Source organism: Centruroides sculpturatus, unplaced genomic scaffold (assembly GCF_000671375.1).
Source record: "Centruroides sculpturatus isolate CEXI.00-Female unplaced genomic scaffold, Cexi_2.0 scaffold1126, whole genome shotgun sequence".
Lineage (NCBI taxonomy): Eukaryota > Metazoa > Arthropoda > Arachnida > Scorpiones > Buthidae > Centruroides > Centruroides sculpturatus.
The window spans coordinates 10322-33865 of record NW_019385768.1 but is presented as its reverse complement, the minus strand read 5'-3'; the positions used below and the strand labels follow the sequence as shown (position 1 = coordinate 33865).

Sequence of the window (23544 nt, the reverse complement as noted above, 5' to 3'; positions counted from 1 at the left end):
AGAAAGCCACTTTCAACTACTTTTAGCATATCTCCCGCACCCTTATAGCTATCGAGACGCAACCACTCCTATGCACGAATGGAGACTTGGGGCTACCACCACATACAAACACCATTCACGTGCGATGTGTAGTTTTGGCGAAAAAGTGAGATATAGGGACATACATGCCCATTTTTATATATAGATATAGATAAACTGATTTAATAGCCTAAAAAATATTTTTGAAGTAATCCCAATTTGTCTTTAATTTAGTCATGAAATTCAGTTTCATTCATTTGTGTAGATGAAATGAGGAATGAAATATATATTATATGATTAAAAAAAATCAACCACCACTTATACTTGAAACCACATGATAAAGATCAGAAAAATTTAATAGACAAATTTTTAAAATTACTGATATTTTTTTTATTAAATTATTTCAGTTTAGGAATGATTGCATCTCTCTAATTTTTATTTGCATAATGAACTAACTAGTTTATTTTTATAAAATATTTTTAAATGCATGGATGTAAGTTTGTGAGAATCACAAACTTACAAAATGCATTCCTTACAATCTGCACTTTTGGATCTGTAAATCAAGAAGTATTGATACAAGGCAGAAACAATAGAGAGGTTGAGGCGCACGTTTTAAACGTGTAAACGTGTACGTGTGACGTTCGGCGCCGCTTTCCCGTAAGCCTAAAAGTTTGACAATGGTGTTTGGATAGTCGGTGGAATCACGCTCGACATTTCAATCATCATCGTCAAACTTTTAGGCTTACTGGAAAGCGGCGCCGAACGTCACACGTACACGTTTACACGTTTAAAACGTGCGCCTCAACCTCTCTAATACTAATGTGGATACCCCTACTTTTAGTCATGAAGGTAAAATGGTTTGTAGCTATAAAATCAGTTTTAAACTGGAAGTGGTAGATTTTATGAAAAAGAATAGGAAAGAGGAGAAAATAGGGGACTGAATAGATGACTTGCAAAGCAAACATCTTTCTGACTTGAGGAAAATGGTTATGATGGAAGAAGCCAGATAATTCAACTGTTGAACTATTCAATTTGACTATGTAAATCTTGAAGCCAATTGTGGTTGGTTGCAAAATATTTTGGGAAGAAAAGTCATCTCCCCATTTTACTGGATGACTGTAGGCCAAAAATTATTCCATAAGTTCAAGACAAGTAAGAAAAGTTTGTTTAGTCTCTTATTATAAAAAATGAAATAAAAACTGAGCATAGTTAGAGTGATAGATAAGACTGCTTGTTGTATGAACATCACTGATGATGATACTTGAGTGTGTTGGCTTTTGTTTTGTTCTGATTCAAATAACGTGTAAAAAATCTTGATTCATATTCATGTTATATGGAAACCAACAGAAGGAAGTTTTTACCTTCCATTGTCTTCACCAGTGTTTATGAAGATAAAGAACTTATAAAGTTCAAAGCACTCAAAATTATGCTCAAAAGCAGTTTGACAAACAAGGAACTGTGGCTGCATATAATCTGGGGTTGATTAGCATTTCAGTGATGATTGCTGATTTGGATGTTTATAAGTGCAAGGTTGTGCCTTCTACAACAGCTGAACTAATGAACATGAACAATCATGGTATCATTCCAGGGGATCTAGTGTCACCCAACACCTAGATGTTTACTGGAATTGACTTTTCAAGAATTGCTCTTTTGAATAGTATGAGAAGTGGATGCTGCATAGCAAGAAATCTTACACACACACTGGAAACCAATGTCATGTTGAATGCAAACAAGTTGTTTACTGGATGAAGAAGGCATGGAATTTGATTTTTGAAGACCTCAAGCATTTCTTTAAAACCTGCATGAACTCCAATAGTTCTGATAACTCAAACAAGATTGTTGAAGCCAATTTGATAGCATGCTTCACAAAAGCAAATCAAATATTAATTTTGTTTCCAAGAATTTATAAAATTTATTTTAATCAAGTAGTTGTTCAGAAGAATTTTTCACTGAATATACAGTAAGGGATGTGGTTTATAGATTCGAGAGGAACTGGGTAGTTTTTACTATAGCTTACAGTGACCTTAAATGAAAATGTTCAGTTCCCTTTTGCACATGCGCAATGAATGGATTGAATGGATCATAATCTCGAATATATAATGTATGACAGAAACACAAAAGTCTTAACATAAGCACTTCACTACTATAGTGGAGCATGCTAAAAATAAATTTTTCTACATTTTGAAAGGTGTCAACAATCTTATGAGTTATTGAAGAATGAAATAGCCTGCCTGTGTGTGTAGAACTTTAGAGTCATGGAGATCAGACATAGTAAATCAACAATACCAGATGAGAAGGAACAGTAGAACAATGAACTGTGCATAAGTGATTCAGATAGTGATTAAACTATTGAGAAAATCAAATAGTAAGTTGAAGAAAACAATAATTATTGTTAACTTAATGGTAATAATAAAAATACTAGGATCTTTTATAATTTAACAATAGGGACCTGAAGTATTTTCTTGTTTTCCTTGACTGAAAGCTAACCCCCAAATGTATTATTGGACTAAAACAAAATACAGTAGTCAAAGTAATCAACAGTCAATGTTAAATTCCAAGCTTCAAATAGTTGCTGGCTTTGAATAAGCACCTGGAATTTTGACCCAAAAGAATGAATGAATAACCACACTGTTTACACTGTATCAAGTAATGCAGTATTCGAAAGCCCAGAAATTATTAATGTAACATTATTGCATTAATAATGAAATACTTAGGGTCAGTCATTTGCCAGCCGGGACTTTTGAATAGGTAAAATAACACAAATGGATTGTTTTGAAACACAATTAGTGTAACAAAAACCTCAAATTAATTAACTATGCATCAACGAAAAGGAAAAAAAAAAAAAGCTGGCACACTTAAACTGAAACTATATACTAAACCAACAACTTGACACCTAAATGTGAATTCCAGCATTAATGAACAAATAAAATTTAATGTTCTCTGGAAGATGGCTGAAAACATTTGAAGATTAAATTTTATTTGTTCATTAATGCTGGAATTCACATTTAGGTGTCAAGTTGTTGGTTTAATGGAAAGCAAAACTTATTACAAGAAAATGAACTATTTACAGGAGATTAATAATTAAAAAAAAAACATGAGAATGCATTAATGCGAAAATGATGGAACAATTAATCAGAATGTGAATCTGGCCACAATTTCTGATTCTTAAAATTATTCTTTCACATTAAATAAGAAAATGAATTATTTGTTTCAGTTGAAGATTAAAAATTTTTTAAATCACAATATTAACAATTAAGTATTAGTTTAGTGGAAACTTTCATGTTTGACAAAGCAGAGAGAACACAACACCCCATACACAAGATGATGCTTATCACAGTGGACTTCTCTTTGTGTAGTCAGACTCTGATGAGAGATTACACTTGGTACTAAATGTCCCTGTTTAGGGGAGATGAGGTGATATTATGGTTGCCATTCATCCAGTATCAGGTTGGTTTGGCCAGCAATTTCAAAATGAGACTGGTGGTTAACATAAATATTTAAGTGTGGGCAAAACAGTTTAAAATATAAACAAACTTATATTTTAATTGAAAAATATTGCATAAAATTATTTTTAATATTTAGCATGTTTACTTATAATGATAAAACTCTTGAACAACACCTTAAATACTTTTTTCAGCAACACTTTAATTTATTTAAATAAACATTTTTGACCCTTTTTCATATATCTGTGTCAGATTTAACAAGAAGATTTGAACTGTTTAAGAACACAGTTTATTTTCATGTAAATAAATTAAAATATTGCTAAAAAAGTATTTACTGTGTTCAAGCTAAATTAGTTTGTCTATATAGAAGTATTTTTTAATGATAAAACAACTTTCCCATTTTCACTATAAAAATTTTTATGATTGACAGATGATGCTGTAATATGTTAAATTTTCAAATGCAATTTGTGTTCTAAGTAAAAATAATTGTTCACACTATGTTTATTGCCATTTTGAATTTTAAAACTTAATTTTTCAAGAGGAATCAGTTTAGGCATTTGTTTGATTCTTCTTTTCCTCAAAAAAGTTCACACAATTGTACATTCAGGAAAACTTGGTTCAAGTAAATGAATTCAAAACTTGGTTAACTCATGATGATGATGATTGTTGAGCTTGTTGCATCATTTGCCGAACCTCATTTATTGTTAAATATGATGCAATCAGCATGCATTGTAAATGCTTTAATTCTGAGAAGCATTAAAAAGAAGTGCATCTTCTCATTTACCTTCCCCCTCTCCAGTCATTTTATTGGCTAACAAAGCAGTTCCCAAAGATGGTGACCTAGATGGCATGACAGGATAAATCAATTCAAAGGGAGTTAGTTATAATTTCTTTGGGGGTTAATGTTGCAATATTAACTTGAATGAAATAAGATTTATTGTATACTACAAAATAAATTTATAAAGTGTGCATATCCACATATAAAGGGAGGATTTTTGGGTTTCTTTCAGAAGATGATTCTGAATTTTTTAATCATCTTCCATTCTTAAGCTTGATGTTTATTAATTAATGAATGTACCCTACTCATAATGTAAATTATTAATTTTTCTAAACTAAAATAATTTTTAAAAAGTATTTAAAACAATCAGAAACAGGAGTTTTCAACAGAATTGGAATCAGGAGAAATTTTGGTATCATCCCATCACTAATGATAATGAGCTATACAAAAATTATAAAATTCAGAACTATAATTAATCCAAATCAAAAACAAAACCAAAACAATTGTTCACAAACTTTCCCAAGAATTGGGGAACTTAACTCTAATTTAAATTTATCTCTCCACAAAAACTGACAATTTAAAGAAAAATTCTAATAATAACAAAAAGAAAATTCTTACGATGATCTAAGCTGCCTAACCATTGCACCAAAAATGCCAGGAAACCTTATTGTCACACACTGCAACTCTTCTTCACTTGGACTCAGAAGCTTTACCTCGTCACCTTCATTGTCATTTGGAAGTTTTTATACGTCATGGTNTTTAAGGTGTTTTCCAACATTGCATGTGCGTGTAAAAATAAGATTGTTTAAATATATTTTTGTTTATGCAATGCTTGATACGCATGCACATAATTAGTTGAATATGTTCCAAAATTTTTAAATCTGTAAGCACAACGGCTTTTCGAATCTCGGAACGTTTAACCTGAAGAAGGCCGATGAATACGGTCAAAAACGTTTGTTTTTTCAAATAAATATCTTACTGGTCACGCAAAGGTTTATTGTGAATCTATTTTATAGGTAGATGATTTACATATGCCAATGGATATATAGTGATAACATACAGGAAAAATATTTTAAAAAAGTTTAAATGTTATTCATACAAAAGAAATAGTGGAATACTACCAACTAATAATATTTTAAAATTTCCTACAAAAGTTATATTAGTCAATAAAAGAAACATTGCAATAATCTAAATTAAAAAAAAATAAAAACATGTTGAATAAGAATTTTTCATAGCTTAACAAAGAAAGTAACAACACATGGAAAAAATATTAATACAGAAGGAAGGAGAGTAACAAGTGATGATGAAATATGAAAAAATTTTTGAAATTCATTTACTTTCAAATATCATTTTACCGTAGATTTTTTATTTAAAGTTAAGCTTTAAATTGATTATCTACAATATGTTGTTGAAAGAGAGAAAATTATCTATTTCATTTATATCCTAATTTTCTGTCTTTTTAATACAATTCTTATATTAATTTATAGAAGAAATTGAATTTTAAAACTGAATCTGCAGTATATTTTATAATACTGAGAATAATGTAAAAAGTTAGTTTACAAAAGTGCATACTTACATGGCATTTAACTTAACATCAAAATAAATAGACTGAAGTTTTTTATCTTTCTCATCCAACTTTTTCTCAGAAAAAGTCATACCTAACCTAATATATTTTAATAAATACTACTTTAGAAAAGATTCATTTTATTAATCATATAAAATATATAAATTTAATATTTTTAACAAAATGATTTTTAATCAGAATATTTAAAGCTTTTTCTCTAAAATTATTATTTTCATTTAAGACTATACATATCACAGATATTCATATAAGTGATTATAAATTTACAAAAATAGTATATTATACTACTAATCATATATATTTTCAAAAAATGTCTAAGATATTACAAAAATAAAAAACACCTCTTTATTCTAAATTTACTACCAATCAAACTAAATTTAAATTTCATTTCTTTTATGTTCATCAATATATAACTAAGAATTTTCATCTTTTTAAGAACTAGTTTCAGTCCTTAAACCATTCATCACAAAAAAAAAATGAAATAAATGCAAAAAACTTAAAAACAATCATTTTAACTAACTCAGTAATATTAAATGTAATGAATTGAAATTCATATAGAAAAACTCAAAAGATCTTTATTTAACACACCACCATTTAAATCAGATCAAAATTAAAACAATGAGAAGCCCAGACAATGTTGTAGTTGGCAATAACAGATTTGCTGGATGCTGTTATCTTATACCTCACATGGATTAGTGGCCATGGACAGTCCGAGTCCAGATTAAACAAAAGAAAAGTTTGCAACAGATATGACACCCAGTCATGAAATGAAGCCAAATCAAGACAAAACAGCAACCTCACAAAAAGTGGGGTTGCTGTTGATAGTGATGTTAAAGAGAATATACAGTAGTTATAAAATATCAATCTATCCATAATAAACTATGGACTTTATTAAAGATCACAAATAAAGTTTAATTATAATGATTTATAAATTAAACATTAAATATCACAATCATTATTAGCAAGGTTGTGCCCGAAGTTTTCATCTCTAAAACGTGAATGTTGAGTGCCGCTATCTTGTAAGTGACGTTCACATTTTAGAGATGAAAACTTCAGTCGCAATTTCACTATTATTTTTAAGTTAAATATGTCTAATTTAAATTTTTACTTATTTATTATCAACTTCACTAAACACAAAAATATAATAAAGTTATTCAAAAGAAAATCTGTGTGAATAAAAAGTATCAATTTTTTTATGAAAATAAATTTGGTTGCATTGGAAGAGATGATCAGATTATTCTATATAATATGTTTAAAATTAATTATTCTTAAAAAAATATATTTCTAGATTTAAAATAACAAAGAAAATTACCTGAATGTAGCAAAATGAATTAAGGAACCAGAAATTATTAAAATAACACAACCAACTACAATGTAAACATTCTTTATCCTTTCTAAGGGAGGAGAATGTGAATAACTATGATTTCTATAATAATGGTGTGTTTCATTTTCTTTGGTATAATCATCATTTTCACTAAAAAAAAATAAAATCATATTAGTCTATAAGTAACATCAACATTAACATTATATATTTAACATTATAAATGAATTAGCATCAAATAATCAAATGGATATTCACATAATAATCATCAATGCTTTATACATATTAGTAATAAAGATTACATTGAATAGCTTATAAACATTTTTCATGATTTATCAACAATTCAAATAACTTCAGCTTATGTTTAATGAGAAAACACAAAACTGATTTATCTATCACGTTTTTAAAATCCAGATATTAACATGACATTGCAAATTGTTTATAATTTTGCTGTACATTTCATCAGTTTTAAAAGATATTTCACACACTTAATGAAATATTTTGTGTGTAAAGGTGGTAATTTAAACGTGTCAACAGATTTCAATTAAGAAAGATTTAACTGGAGAAATAAACAAAAGAAACAGTAATCCTTGTAACTCCAGCAGTATATTTAATAAATCATAATGTTTTTGAACTAATACTATAGGCCAGGTGTGGCCAACAGTTTTTGTCCCCGGGCTGAATTGGAAAGAAAACTTTTTTCACAGGCCGAACCAGAGGCTGCCCTAGAAAGATTTTGAGGTGGTGCAAGATCTCATTGTGGTATCACCCCGTAGAGATTAAATTGTACATAGAAATTACAGATAGATTTTTTCACACATCATCATGCTTTATCAACATTGTACGCTGTACTTAAGAGATTTGTAATGGAGGGTTAACTCTAAACACACAGTAAGTTGTTGGCCTTTTCATCAAGCTATTTGGACTTCAGTAGCTAATATTGAAAGATTAATCGCGGGCCACATAAATTCATTAGACAGGCCATACGTTGGCCATGCCTGCTATAGGCCTTCCTCAGTGAAATGTTTGTTTTATTTTAAATGGTGTAAGAATATCAAATTCAATGGGAGTAATTTAAAATTAAAAAGTGTTCTAAAGAGAACACACATACAAAAAAAATTAAAAACGATAATTAATAATTAGAAATAATACAAATAAAGGTAATGATTAATATAGATGTTAGAAATTTTTAAAGACAACCAAAAATTATTTTGTATCAATCACAGGGACACCTTACCTATGGCATGAAAGNTTTTCACACATCATCATGCTTTATCAACATTGTACGCTGTACTTAAGAGATTTGTAATGGAGGGTTAACTCTAAACACACAGTAAGTTGTTGGCCTTTTCATCAAGCTATTTGGACTTCAGTAGCTAATATTGAAAGATTAATCGCGGGCCACATAAATTCATTAGACAGGCCATATGTTGGCCATGCCTGCTATAGGCCTTCCTCAGTGAAATGTTTGTTTTATTTTAAATGGTGTAAGAATATCAAATTCAATGGGAGTAATTTAAAATTAAAAAGTGTTCTAAAGAGAACACACATACAAAAAAAATTAAAAACGATAATTAATAATTAGAAATAATACAAATAAAGGTAATGATTAATATAGATGTTAGAAATTTTTAAAGACAACCAAAAATTATTTTGTATCAATCACAGGGACACCTTACCTATGGCATGAAAGTAGTATTATGAAATGTAACCTGGACTTGGTCCTGTAATAATTATTTTTGTTTATATTAATCTTTATTTTTATTTGCATTATTTGTAATTAATAATTTTAATTTTTTCTGTGAGTGTGTTCTCTTGAATACTTTTTAATTTTAAATTATTTCCATTGAATTTGATACGCTTATGTTCATTTTGTTTTAAATGATGTACTTCACTGAGGAAGGCCTTTGGTGTTATGTCAAAAGTGTTATGATTTATTAAATATTCTGCTGGAGTTACAAGATGCACTGTTTCTTTTGTCAACAGATTTCATTTGCATATCTCACTTGTACTAGAACATGATGATTCTTTTTAGGAAATTTTGTAAATAAAATAAGTAATGAGAAATGTAAGGTGAACAGATGTCCCACTTTTGGCAGACAGTCCCTATTTTTAACAATTTGTCCTGCACCCCATGGCATTTTAAATAAGTCCAGAGTTTTGGAAAGATTAAGTTTTTGTCAATTATGACTTATGTTTAAGGTTCATGAAGATCATTTTGTATCACACATATCAGTACCAATGCATGTGTGAGCATTGAAAATAAAGAATGCTGTGCTGACAAAATCCTTTGTGTTCATGACAAAGACCAAAAGAAAATGATTTGGGGTGCGCAGCTGCAGCAATGGAGTAGTGTGTGTTCACAAGCTGTCCAAACAAGTGACATTTTGTTAGTTGCATGTTACATGGCGCAGAGCTCTCGTCTGTTGCCACCTTAGAAAGCTAGCGACTAGCGAGAGTAAGCACATTGGTCTGTATTGTTCTATTGCTAGCGGTGGGGCTGAGGTTCATTTTGGTTAGGAAAGTATTATGTAATAAAAAAAATTACAATAATAAAGTGACATTCAAGGCAAATTCAGAGGAAAAGTAATACAAGTTAGTATTATTATTGTTATTATTTAGAAATACAGAAGGATTAGAATAATTGTTAAAATATACTTTGTCACAGGTACTTTAAAAATTTTTTAAATTGTCATAAAAATTTATAATCTATACTATTATTATAAAGAGGTAATGTTTGTATGTATGTTAGTTTGTATGCAGCAGGTAATCTCCAAAACTACTCATCCGATTTCAAAAATTTTTTCACCAATATTTAGAATGGAACTTCAGGATGGACATAGGCTGTATATTATTCCATTAAACATGGGGGATGGACAGTTCTTTACGGTAAGCCTTCCCCGTAAGGCTTACTGTAAAGAACTCTGCTTCTATTTATACTATTTTAAATGTGGTTTTTTGTGTTTTTGATTGCATTTTAATAGGGTACGTCAACAGAATGTACACTAAGAAGGGATTTTTCGATATTCCCCCCCGGGGGAGAGGGACAGGATTAAGGCTTACTGTGAAGAACTTCACTTCTATTATACTATTTTAGATGCGGGTTTTTGCGCTTTTGATTGCGTTTTAATAGGGTACGTCAAGAGAATGTACACTAAGAAAAAATTTTTCGAAAAATTTTCCCCCACGGGGGAAGTGTTATACATTTATAATAGATACATTTTGAGCCACAACAAGGCGTGGCGGGGTCTGCTAGTACTATATATATTTATTATATTTGTAAATTTTACATATGTTGAAATTTAAAAAATCTAATACAATACAATTTTTGCATTCTTTGATAATAAAATTTGGTTGTTTCAGAATAAATTTTTTTCAATGAGACAATTTTGAGCACTCCCCCGTCAATTTGTCCCACTTCACCAATGTTAAAATCTGGTCACCTTAAGAAATTACATCTTTTAATTCATAAAGATGGACTAAATATGAAAGATTCTAGGCAACAGCTGTTTTTAAATTACAATGCAGCTTCATACACTGGGATACTTGGTGTCCAAATTCATAATGACAGAAGGATAACATATACAGTAAAGCTCAATGTAACAGATCATCATGGAACCAAAGAAATTGGTCTGTTAGAATGAAAGTTACTTGTTATTATGGACTCATCCATTATATCAAAAAGTCCATTACTAAACAGTATAATCATGTTAGAATGATCTCTAACAGATCTGGAGAAAATATCTGCAGTTCATGGATGTTTTCTCCAGGTCCAGATGCCAAAGCAATGTATCTCTACTATGATCTGATAAATATTCTGATGAATCTAACACACAAAAATCTTGAATATTATGAAATTTTAAAAGCTGCAACTTTTCTAATTGTCTTTGTGAATATTTTTTTGTAGTATAATTGTTTTTGCAAACATAAATTCAACTTTAAAAAAATAAGACATTATGTTAGTGTGTGTATTGTTATATTAGTATGTTATTTAAAGTGCAACATATAATATTTTTATTTATTTTTGATTTTCTTCATTTTTAACATGTCCCAGGTTTTTATAAGTAAAAATGTGGGAATGTCTCGGCTTTTTAAAAAGACATTATGGGAACCCTAGTGTTGACCCATATCTGACATAGTGCTAGGAACTATACCAGACTTGCTATATGCTGTGTAGAATGCACTCCATGAACATTATAATATATAATATAATAAGTTATTTCTAAATCCATTTTCATAATATGTCTCTTAACATACTCAACTGAACTGTTTTTATTAGTAGTTTGTAAAATCTTTGTTTTTTTCTTAACTAGCAGTTAAAGAAATAAGTATAATGATATGAAATACCTTCTACGAAATATTTATTCAAAATAATATTAAATTATTATAGTATTCATATTCATTTTAAATGTTAAATCAATAAACTCATATACATTAAAAAATATATTCTAGAACAGATTCATACAATGTATAGATTCATCTCATATATCAAAATTTAGCAAAGTAATATGTTAAAATTAAAACCTACTATGCTCTATAATAATGTGTACAATTAGCAGCACTACTGGAGTAACAATTTCTTTTGGATGCTTCATTCTGTTTTGAAACCAAACTTAAATCATAACGACTTCTGGTTTCTGGTCTAACTAATATCACATATGCTTCATTTAACTGAACAAATTTCTCATGTTGATTTGAAGCATTTGGATTTTTATCAGGATGCAACTATACAAAAATATTCTTTTATCAAATAAGCATAAAAATATCAAAATTAAAAATATATAGAATTTGAAATATTTTATTTAAAAACAAATAAGATACAAAATTATTTATTGCTGTAAATAAAATTAGATTCTACAATTACCAATTTATTTAGAAGACATGTTATAACTCAAAAAAATCAGTTGTCATAAAACATAAATGACCAAAACTTACTCTCTTTCTACGTCTTGTTTTGTTCCATTTTACATGTGTATAATCTTAATCCTAATATAGAATTTGAATTTTCAAGATTTCAATAACTGTTAATTTCAAAATGTTGCCAATGCATTCCATTAATGCACAAATTTTAAATATATGTCAAAAGCAACAAGTTTAATAATATATATAAAATCATAAATGAAATGTTAATTAATGTTATTCATAATATTGTGTTTTACACATATATTAATGTTAATTTTAGTTTCAGTCATCAGACGTACTGTAGTTTTAGTTTTATTCTGTTTTAGTTCCTCATATCTCTTCATGGGATTCTGATTAAAACAAACAATTAAATAAATAAAAATGTATACAGGGCAATTCATGACAATGGTACTAAATTTCATGAAATGTTTGTAGAATAATGCAATGAACAACGTTGGTCCCATAAATAGATGTCTGGAAATGCACTAGTGAGGTGCTAAACAGATATTATGCTTCAATGTTAAAGTTTATGATTGTAAACCTGTAGATATGCACCTTTGCAGATGGAAGGGATGAAATTCAGCCTTGTACAGGATCAACCAGACATTTGTTAGAATTACTTGGTTGATGGTAGATGTAAACTACAATACAGATCTCACTGAACTAATGAGAAATGTATGCCCTTGCCCATTTGGGTCAGCATATCAAATCTGCATATGAATAATACTCATTGCACAGCATCCTGACATACTAAATAGCTGTATTTCCACTAAATCTATGATCAGCATTTGATAGTTTAGTGCAGTATTTTTCAACCTATGGGTCGTGACCCCCAGGGGGGCCGCAAAGCCTTACACGGGGGGTTCGCTTGTAAAAGAAAAAGACAAGTGTTTGTAGGTCCTACACTACAATAAAAAAAAAAATAATAATAATTTCAGTGAGAAGGCTATAGCTGTTTATTTTACAGTATAATTGGTTTTTCGATTCATATTTAGGTCACAACAGAAAGAAAATTAAATATGTAGTTTTTAAAATCACTGATATAGTTTTAATATGGCCCTGGGGGGTCGCCAGAAGTTTTTAACTTGCAAAATGGTCATGTATTCAAGAAGATTGAAAAACACTGGTTTAGTGCCTTACAATTTCCAAAAAATCAATTTGCACAACTTTCCTGGCTTAGGCCTATGAGATTTTTAATAAAAGTTANTAAATCATGCACTATTTGATGATTTCGTAATTTAATGTTAGATTCAGTTGGTGAATTAGTGAAGTAACGCTTGATCTAGAGTTACCAGCTTAAAACCTCGGATTATGAAACTTCCGATTTAAAACGTTGTTGGTAAATGCTGCCCTTAGAGTACGACTCAAAATTAAAATTATGTATTGTGCCATCTGTTATAAAAAGTTTTTATAACAAAATCTCATATTATTGATTATTATGGAAAGGCAAAAAGCTTAATTATGAGTTTTATAAAAAGTTATAAATGTTGATAATGACTAATATCTTTGTAAGTTTGATCCCTCTCAAAATGTGACATGAGATCATCCACTAATCTCCCAACTCCTTGACCTTTAACCACCAAAATTTAATAGCATCAATGTTATACACAAGCTACGGTGCCAAAATTCACTTCTTAATCTTTACCCCATTTTGAGATTAAATGAAATGGACACCTACACACACATTTTTTTTTTGTTTTTTACTTTTTGGGTTCAGGCCATCTGAAAACAAAGTTTTGAAAAAAACCCAGAAAGTTAATCTGACATTTCTTTTTTAAAAAAAGTCAAATTTTTTTAAAAATCTTAAAAAATTAAAAACTTTAAGGGGTAATACTGAATACCACAGCCATTTTCTATCTATAACCACATTCATCTTAAAAACACATATACTGTCATGGTAGTGGTCCTGACTGTTCGTACTCCCAACTGACTCCTCCCAGAGGGGAGCCGCCGACAGTCCGCCTTGTGCCAAACGTCACTAGTTATTGATTCATGGTAGTTCTTGAACACACTGGTATCAATAACTAGTATGTATCAATCTGACGGGAGTATACACATCTGAAATTTAACCCAATATGTTGTGTAGGCTGTAAAAGGAACGAGTTTCAAATATAAAAAATGTCCAGTTTTTGAAAACGTTTTATTTTTGGCAACTCTAATCTACTAGACAGATTTTGATGCTTTTCATAGAAACATTAATAATAGTTCTAAGGATTAGTGCATAGAATTTTTTTCTTTGTATTTTCTCTATACTTTATAAGTAGGAAAAAAAAATGTTAGAACTTAGCAAGACCATAGTAGGAGCAATACCTTACTATTTACAATCCTTTTCCACTCTAAATTGTACATGTAATTAATGAGTGACTCCAAATGCTTTTAGCTGAATTAAAATTTCATCAGTTTATATAAAATAATAAATAAAAGTACCAAGAGAGTTATTAAATTCATTTTCTTCATTTGTATCTAGGTATAAAATCAAATCTATCCGTCCATCACTTGAGAATGGCCGAATATTTCTCAGGCTGTAGAATGTATTTAGGATAAATTTTGATGAAAAATATTGTTTTTAGCTGTATCTATTATAAGTTTATTTCAAGTACACATTCTTTTTACATATATATGTAAAAAGAATGTATTTTTATATAAGCATTTTATATAAACCTTTTATAGTGTGCTTTCTTGACGGACACTGCAACACCACGTGACATTAGAATGCAACGTGTGGCACAACTGATGGGTTATAAAATAAGCAATTAATTTCATACCTCTTTGCATAACTTGACATATGCTTCTTTCACTTCTTTAGTCGTAGAATTATTATTTATTCCCAGAACTTCATAATGTGTTTTGGCTAAAAACCTAATTTAAAAGAAAGTAAATATACACACTTATAAATTTTACGGGTAATTTTTAATTTACATTCAGTAAAACCTAACCTATTGAATATAAATGAGGATTGACTTGTTAATTTAAAAAGCAATCGTTTGTTCAATTGGAAAATATCCATTTTTATTTTTACCCTGTGAAAACAGAAGTCACATTGCCATTAACAGCTGATCGCCATTTTAAATTCTACTACACCGTTTCTCCACTAGAGGACGCCACGCTCTTTTAATTTGCATATTTTAATTTATATTGCGTTAATATTTTAAGTTAATAATTCTAACCTTATACATTATTTCTATATTTATAATACCTATCTATTTAATATTAAAATAAAATTTAAATCTTTGACTATCTTTATAATTTTGAACACGTATATTAATTGAATACTGGGTTCCCGGCTCTGCACTTCCTCCTGAATGAGATTGAGATGACAGATTGTTGTATGCGTATGTAATAAATCCTAGGAAAGCTACTCTATAAGTTTTCAAAGAGGAAAAGGCAAGTTTATCTAATAGTTATTGAATGTAAAAGGTGCAATAGTAAGGTGTTATGGAATAAAATGCACTGGTACAGACTCTCTGTAATCCGACATATATCGGACCGGCGGGTGTCGGTTACAGCAGATTGTCGGATTATCGAATTTCGTATGTCCATACTGTACAGCAGTGCCGGTTTTGGACTGTTAGCCGCCTGCGTGCTACAGTTATTTGGCCGCCCCTATCAATGCTGATTGAATGTAAATTCGTACTCTAAACGTGCTTGATCACTTTATTATGTCAACGTGAAAGAAAGGAATTTTACCAGGCTTTGCAGCCGATTTGAAAGGTAATAGAGAGGTTGCGGCCGACGTTCAAACGTTACTTCTAGACGGCAAGCAGAAGTACACGGTTTACGTTTTAACTGCAAGAAAGAATCGATGCGGCGGACGTTCACAACATCACGTGACTCAATGAACGTCGCGCATTGACTCACGGGAAATAATTATCTTTTTACTATAATTAGCGTGGTGTTTCCTTGCGTTACAAACAATAGGAAAGTTCCAATGCGTTTTTCCTGTAACCACGATATACTCCTGTTGAGAGAAGTAGTTGCTGTAAATCCGTATGCGTATGAAAATCCGAAAGGTGCTTGGAAAAGTATATCTGAAAATTTACGATCATATTACACTGTCGACGGTAGAAGATGCCGGGAAAGAACAACTTTACTTCTACAGTATTATGACAAAGTATGTGAATGCCATCTTGCTTCCCAGATATACAGTCTGTTACAAAAGTATAAGAACACCACAAATTTTGTGATTTTTCAAAATTTATTTAAATTTTTTATTAGAAAACAGTTTTATATGTTTTAAGATCATTACAAAAATATCATTTTAAGCTTTTCTTCTTTTAATAATAATATAAGTTATCACTTTTTACCTGTTACCAAAGTATAGGCACATTTTAAAATATATTTTAAACACTTTTAATATTTTGTTTCACCTCCTTTGGCTACAATTACTTGAAAAATTCTGTTAGCATGGAGTTTGTTACTTTTTTAATTGTTTATTCTTAATTGATATTTACAGATTCATATTGTTTCCCATTTTGTTAAATAATGGCTGCTAAAAACCCCCATAAATTTTCAATGGGATCTAAATCTGGACAACATGAAGGCCGGTTAATATTACATCAATATTTTCTTTTTTAAACCAATTTTTTGTTGACATTGAGACACGAATGGTAGCATTATCTTGTTGAAACTACCATTTATGTCCTCCAATTAATGCACCAAATGTAATCATGTTTTTTTCAACAAATACTAAATTAGTTTTTCCTTCCCATCCATCCCATTTACTTCCAAAACTACCCTAAATCATTATAGACCCATGGCATATTTTAACTCTGCTTTCTCTTCTTAAATCATGCCAATAATATGAAAACCCATCAGGGTCATATAAATTAAATTTTTCATCACTAAACATTATTTCTTGTCATTCTTCAGTTCATCCCACCTTGTCTTTAGCCCAATTTAAATTCATTGATATGTGTTTGGCAGTAAAATATTTAAAAACTTCATTTTAAAATATTTTACATTGTCATAGTTTTTTAAAGTTCTCCAAAGAGTTGCATGAGACACATCTACTGATATTTCAGCAGCAACTTGCCTTGTTAACGTCTTTTTTATTTATAAGCTTCAAAACTTCTCTCTCATTCCTGTATGTTAAACATGATATATGTTGAATATATAAAAAAATGGATATTTGTGAAAAAAAATATATGCTGCTTTATGAAATGTAAAAAAACCTGATAAAATAATTTAAAATAATTATAAAAAATAATTAATATTTCCAGTAATAGTTTGGAAATAAATTAAAGAAAAAACAAAATTTATGGTGTTCTTATACTTTGGTAACAGACTGCAGAATCAACCCTATTTTTAGAAGTATAAAATGGAGAGGTTGCGGTACACGTATCAGCGCAAAACGTGTACGGCAGACGGTTCATGCGCCACCATCTGGCGGTTCTAGGCGGTCGATAACGGCGTTCGCTTCGTGTAGAATGGCGAGTAGAAGATCGGTTAAACTTCTTCATTTTTTTCTGTTTGGAGTTAAAATTATGACCTATTTTATTAAGATAACGATTATTTAAGCATTTACGAATAACATTGTGAAGAAATAGACGGTTTTAATCCAGAAATTTTTTAATTATTCAATTTTTTAGCAAGTGATGTAAAGTGTCGATAACATTGTCAATACTCTCCTCTCCTCTATTAGTCTGGAATTGCTATTTATGTTATGATGTTCTTGATAGATATTTGTGTTTATACTGTATGGGTATATGTAGGCTGATGAGGAGTTTTTGTGCCCGAAATAGATTCCATAACTCAGAAAGCAATTTTAACAACTTTAGGAAGTTTCCGTTATTAGGCTGAAGCAAATGTTCAGTTGTTCCACGAAAAGCTAAACATTGTGAGGCAAATAGTCTAATTAGACATAATTTTTTTAGAACTCCTTTCCAATGCTGAATTTCTACATCCATAATTCGTTGATATTCAGCGTCAATAGTTGTTTTTTCCTGTTTTAATCCGGTGTCCAATTCTTTCCATGCTCTAAAAGCATTTCTGTGATATACAGACTTTTTCTGCATTGTGAGGGCTCTTCGAAGATTTTCCCGGTGAGAATAGCCTTTTTTGGGCAAGTCATTAATACTGTAGCTGACGAATTATCAGATAAAATACAACAATAGCAAAAAACAGCAACACTTGTAAGAGAGTAAATCAAGCAACTTCTCTCAACGACTTCACCGTTGCTCAACACTTTCAAATAATGCGAGGGCGAAAATCTACGCCATCCTTTATTAATAGGAAATTCGAATTCTTTAATTTGATGTGAACCTCTCTACACCAGTATTTGGCAAGTTTCAGATGACATGCAGAAAGCGTTCCATATGCAGGATCAGAAGGAATTTCGTTTAATATCTGCTGGCTGACACTGCCACTGCTACTGCTACTCGGCTCTTGATGAACTTCTGATGGTGCTACTTTTTGGTTCTCTTCAGAAACTTAAGTGATTGGAGCGGCACTGAGTTTTCATTTGCCAAATCCAAAGCAAATGCTGTTGATGTGAATGTGGACGGCTCATCTAAACAGAACTTTTGTACAGTACTAAGAATTTCTTCTTATCTTAAAACTTAGCTGTTTCTCCTCTTCCCTTTTCTTTAATGTTTTGACCATCTGTCAGTTACACCATTCATTGCTTTCTCCAAGTGTTTGGTTATTATTGTCTTTATTAGTGCCGATTGTACTTTAATTTGTAGTTTGTGGCGGAAATCACAGTGCTCAAGAGTTTCTCCCATTGTGCCTGCGTCCCATCAAGTCTCTTTGTCAGGGTTGGCTGTTGGTGGAGCTGAACAATGCGAGCGCTCAAGGCCCAACTCTTGCGAAGTTTTTAAAAATTGATCATTTTCAACTTTATTCGCTAATTTAACTAATTTTTATTAATGTATTTAACGGGTCATAAGTTTATCATTAAAATATTACTTTGTTTTTCGATATTTTATTATTATTAAGGCTATTCAAATAGACATATCTAAACTAGTATTTGTCTATGATCGAATGAATGGTATCATTTTATTCCGAAATATATAAGGAATTTAAAGAACACACATATAGTCTATATATAACATTTGTTACATAAATTATTTTGTATACAGTCATAATGTTTATAAAAATTCAAAATTTTCTATAGCTGTAGGAAGTGTGTTTGAATTATTAAAATATAATAAGTCTAAAATAAAATGTTTGATAATATTACTTTAGAATAAATAAATAATTGGGCATTTTTATAATTTTATTTATTAGAAAAAAATTGTTATTTTTAAAAAGTTAAAATAATCCTTTCTGAAACATTTCAAACCAATTATTGTATTTTACGTAACACATGACGTAAAAACACGATGTGATCTTAATACGTCACGCGTTGTTAAAAATATATTCTAACAATACCTAACGAATTGTTACAAAGTATTGTTCGCTTTTTCTATTGTAGGTGACCATTGTGAAGACAGGAAACGCCGAAGAAATGCAGAGAAGGCTTCCTGTGTCCCGCTTTATTGAATTTCGCGCAGGGCGAGTTTTTTTTTTGTTTTGTTCAATATGAATTCTAAGTACATTTTATGGCCTTAACGTTCGTTTTATTATGACCTGGCATCTTAGTGGGTTTTTTTCTTTCATTATTACTAGTTGTAATATTGCATCCATTAGTTTAGATCAGTGTTTCTCAACGGGGGCGATATCGCCCCCATGTGGGCGTTTTTCCATGTTGAGGGGGCGATTTGTAACAATTTATATTTTGGGGGCGAAAAACAATTTTCTGGGCGATATAGTAAAACATTATATTAAGAATAATTAGCTATTTTATTCGATATATAGTACAATAATTAAACAAATAACATTATACTAGTCAATCGTGTATTCAATGCAGTACGAATTCGTTAGCCTTGGTCATCGGCATCAGAATTTTAAAGTGAAGGGGGCGATGATTCGTTAGAGGTTGAGAAACACTGGTTTAGATAGTAATAATACCGCGAGTTTCGAATAGTTGAATTTGAATTATTCAGAGGAAATTATAAATATTTTCATTGTGTGAGTTAAGACGAATGAAACTCGATAAGTGATGTCAATCGCTTATTAAATATGTTTTTTTTAATTCTTTCCACCCTGTGGACACTAAGAGAGCCTCTTTTTGCAAGCCCATTATGGGTTCGGCCAGGCCCACAATGGGGCTGCCGGGTAGTGAGGGACGGGGCCCGACATATCCGAACGGATTACCCCCCGAAAGGGGATCTGGGATCGAATCCAGACGGGTCGAAAAATCCCTAGGAATTTTTCGGGGAGTGGTTCGTCCGCGGGAGTGGGAGTGATGTCCAGGTTTCGTCCCTCACCACCTGGCCCCCCATTGTGGGCATGGCCGAACCCATAATGGGCTTGCTAAAACCATAGTCCAATTGCTTGCGTCTTCTTTCAGCCGCGCAGGCAACTGCAACCGCGACGAATGTTCTTCTTAAATAGTAACCCCTTTCGAAAACCGGGGGAAAAGTTTGTTCTATCGACGCGTTTCCAATCAGCAAACGCCTTTGTCCACGTCATACGGTGACAACAATGAAAATAATTCATCATGGCGAAAAGTTAGAGGATTGATACTTTTATAGAGTCGAAATTGATTGAGCTTATTCAGCTCACCAATGCCTGTGGGGTTTTATCGAAGATTTTATCTTTTCGTGTCTTCTCGCCAGCTCTATCAAAATGATCGCCTTTTTTCTTATATTCATCGCAAAAAAGGAACTGCTTGCCATTTTACAGTTTAAACTTTCTAGCAAAAGACTTACTGACGTTATTTACTTAACAGGACACGATAGGTTTAAGTTTAACTCATCAAAGATGAAAACCAATCGTAATCACAACAACGAAAATTATCAAAATAATAGAAAATGCAAGACGCATTACATCATCAACTTCAAAGAAAAACATTGTGCTGAAAAATAAATTTGGCTGATAAACAATGCAACCATATATGCCTGGAAAGTATGCTTCACAAAATAGGTTTACTTCTCGTAGATAGGTTCATCGAATCTAATGAGTTTCAATCGAGGATTCGATTTTAGTCTTAGTCTTTTCTCTGCTCACTGATCAGATAAATATGCGAATCTCTTCAAGACAATGATGGCACCTGCACTTATAACAAGTAAACAGCAATGTGATTGTCTAATTGCACTAATGCAAAATAATATTCAGATTACAGAATGCGCGCTCAAACTCTGAATTAGTTGTTCCTTTAAAGTAGGATACAGAAACAACTGAATTACAGTAATAACTGTGATTATGGAAAAAATAAAAGTGTAAGGCCAGCGATAAAAAATATTCGAATACCAACTGCCATTTGTTTCTCTCCTTCATATCCACTGTTATTTCTAGGAGAATAAAGCCTCTTTCTTTTAAAGAAAGTGAATTGAAACACTAGAAAAATACTAAATATAATTATAATAAATTTTATATCTTGTTGTTACAGAATATTTGGATCCATTCGACTCACAACAAATTGCCTGTTATTTATTGAGCAGAAAGTATTAAGTTAGCCCTCATAAATATCTCTATAACAGTTTGATATAAAGAATATAACTTCGACAGATGTGTCCAGTTTTCGGCAGATTTCTTACAATAGCAATTTCCTGTCTTAATTCCAAATATCACTAACTATGAGAAGATTGGTCGTAGAAAACATTTAATACACAAACTATGTTTTGTGTAACCTGGTTACATGTTTTATTCTTAGTAATCAAATGATGTAGTTTAAATACGAAGGATTTAGATCTGGATTCAGTTTTGGTTCCGTTACAAAATATTTTGTTAAATACATCAAATGCACCAAATTTCTGATTGTATTGTGTTGTGTTTTCATTCCTTATTGTTCAATTAAAAGAGACAAGCAGCTCTTCGCTTGCCCTTCGTCATTTCCAAACGAATGACAACCCAGAACTCACCACGTGGAGGTGGCTGCGTTAGAGTTCCACCAGGAGTTAGAAAAAATATAATTCCACAAATGATTAACATCATTTGTCGAGTTTCATTAGTCCTAACTCATACGATAAAAACCACTGTATACTTCAAATTTAATTTTTCGAGGAAAAATATTATTACTATCTAAACTAATGGATGTAATAATACAACTACTGTAGTAATAATGAAAGACAAAAACCTGTAAAGTTATCATGTCATAAAACAAACACACATTAGAGCCATAATACCACCGAAATACTCGCTATGAGCGGGTTTTGAAAAAGCGGGACACACGAAACACACACATGAAGCCCTCTTCGACTCCTGTAGCTGTTTTCTGTTTTCGTCTTAAGTGTTGACCTTGGGAATGCTACAATGAACTCATAACTTTTTTTTTTATAATTATCGTTGAATTAGGCTGCCAGGTATGATGTTCGCCTCAGGCTCCAAAACGGTTCGGCGCGGCTGTCAGGAACATAAGTTAAATTTAAAAGTGCAGTACTGTAAATTTTGACTTGATGAGATGGTATTAAATTGAAAACCTACTTGATACAGCTGGGTTAACTCGAAGCAGTGTTCAACCCGTACAATTTGTTTTTTCGCCCTACGCGGGCTTTATTTGTACGGGATAGTCTTCCGTCTTCGACTTGTACTTGTTCCTTCTTTCTTCGCCCTACGCGGGCTTTATTTGTACGAGATAGTCTTCCGTCTTCGACTTGTACTTGTTCCTTCTTTCTTCGCCCTACGCGGGCTTTATTTGTACTAGGTAGTCGGCCGTCTTCGACCCGTACTTGTTCCTTCTTTCTTCGCCCTAGGCGGGCTTTATTTGTACGAGATAGTCTTCCGTCTTCGACTTGTACTTGTTCCTTCTTTCTTCGCCCTAGGCGGGCTTTATTTCTGCGGCTTTTTCTGTGAGATAAATGTGTATCCTGTCTTTACTATGAGGTAATGTATCGGTCGTTTCTAAATTTAGAAGTGTAGAAGTGACTGCAAGAATGTTAGGCGAAATATTTGCTAATAAGATCGGTGCTTTTCATTAGGTGTGAAGAGAACGTTCTATTTGAGAGTATAACTTACAACAATGGTTCCCAATTAGTGGTACGCGTACCCCTGGGGGTACGCGAAATTGCATAAAGGGGTACGCGCAACAAGCTAAAATCAGTCGATTTAAAATTTAAATGCATGAGATGAAGCAATCAAAAAAATAATGGATGGATTATCAGAAATCCGGCAATTTACAACACGATGTCGTATGCGCAAATTCGTTTATTTGTAACTAAGAATTTTCTCGAAATTTCATTAAAAAATGCATTTGTGGCAATTCGTAAATGAAATTCTTACGCAAGAAAGAAAAATTGTACAATTAACATAATTTGTGTTAATTGTACAATTAATTTTGTAAATTGTCAATTTGTAAATTGTACAATTAACACAATTTGTGTTAATTGTACAATTATCATTATTATCTTGTCAGCGAAGGGCAATAAAATACAGTAGAGCGTCGTTTATCTGAATCAATTGGGGACTGGGGTTGTTCGGATAACTTATTTTTCGGATAACCGATTGTGCACGAAAAAAT

At 31.3% G+C, this 23544-nt stretch overlaps 1 protein-coding gene across 1 annotated transcript in view; it reads right to left on the bottom strand.

Annotated features, from left to right (window-relative positions):
* LOC111641949 (dnaJ homolog subfamily C member 4-like) overlaps positions 1 to 15220 on the bottom strand; it is a 16326-nt gene extending 1106 nt beyond the window's left edge. The window contains exons 1-6 of the mRNA XM_023388203.1: positions 15212 to 15220; positions 15064 to 15116; positions 14810 to 14903; positions 11671 to 11867; positions 7134 to 7295; positions 5816 to 5902 (exon numbers count right to left, since the gene is read on the bottom strand). Coding sequence (XP_023243971.1) covers positions 5816 to 5902; positions 7134 to 7295; positions 11671 to 11867; positions 14810 to 14903; positions 15064 to 15116; positions 15212 to 15220 — 602 coding nt within the window. The remainder of the gene's footprint in view (positions 1 to 5815; positions 5903 to 7133; positions 7296 to 11670; positions 11868 to 14809; positions 14904 to 15063; positions 15117 to 15211) is intronic.
* Between the last annotated feature and the right edge of the window lie 8324 nt (positions 15221 to 23544).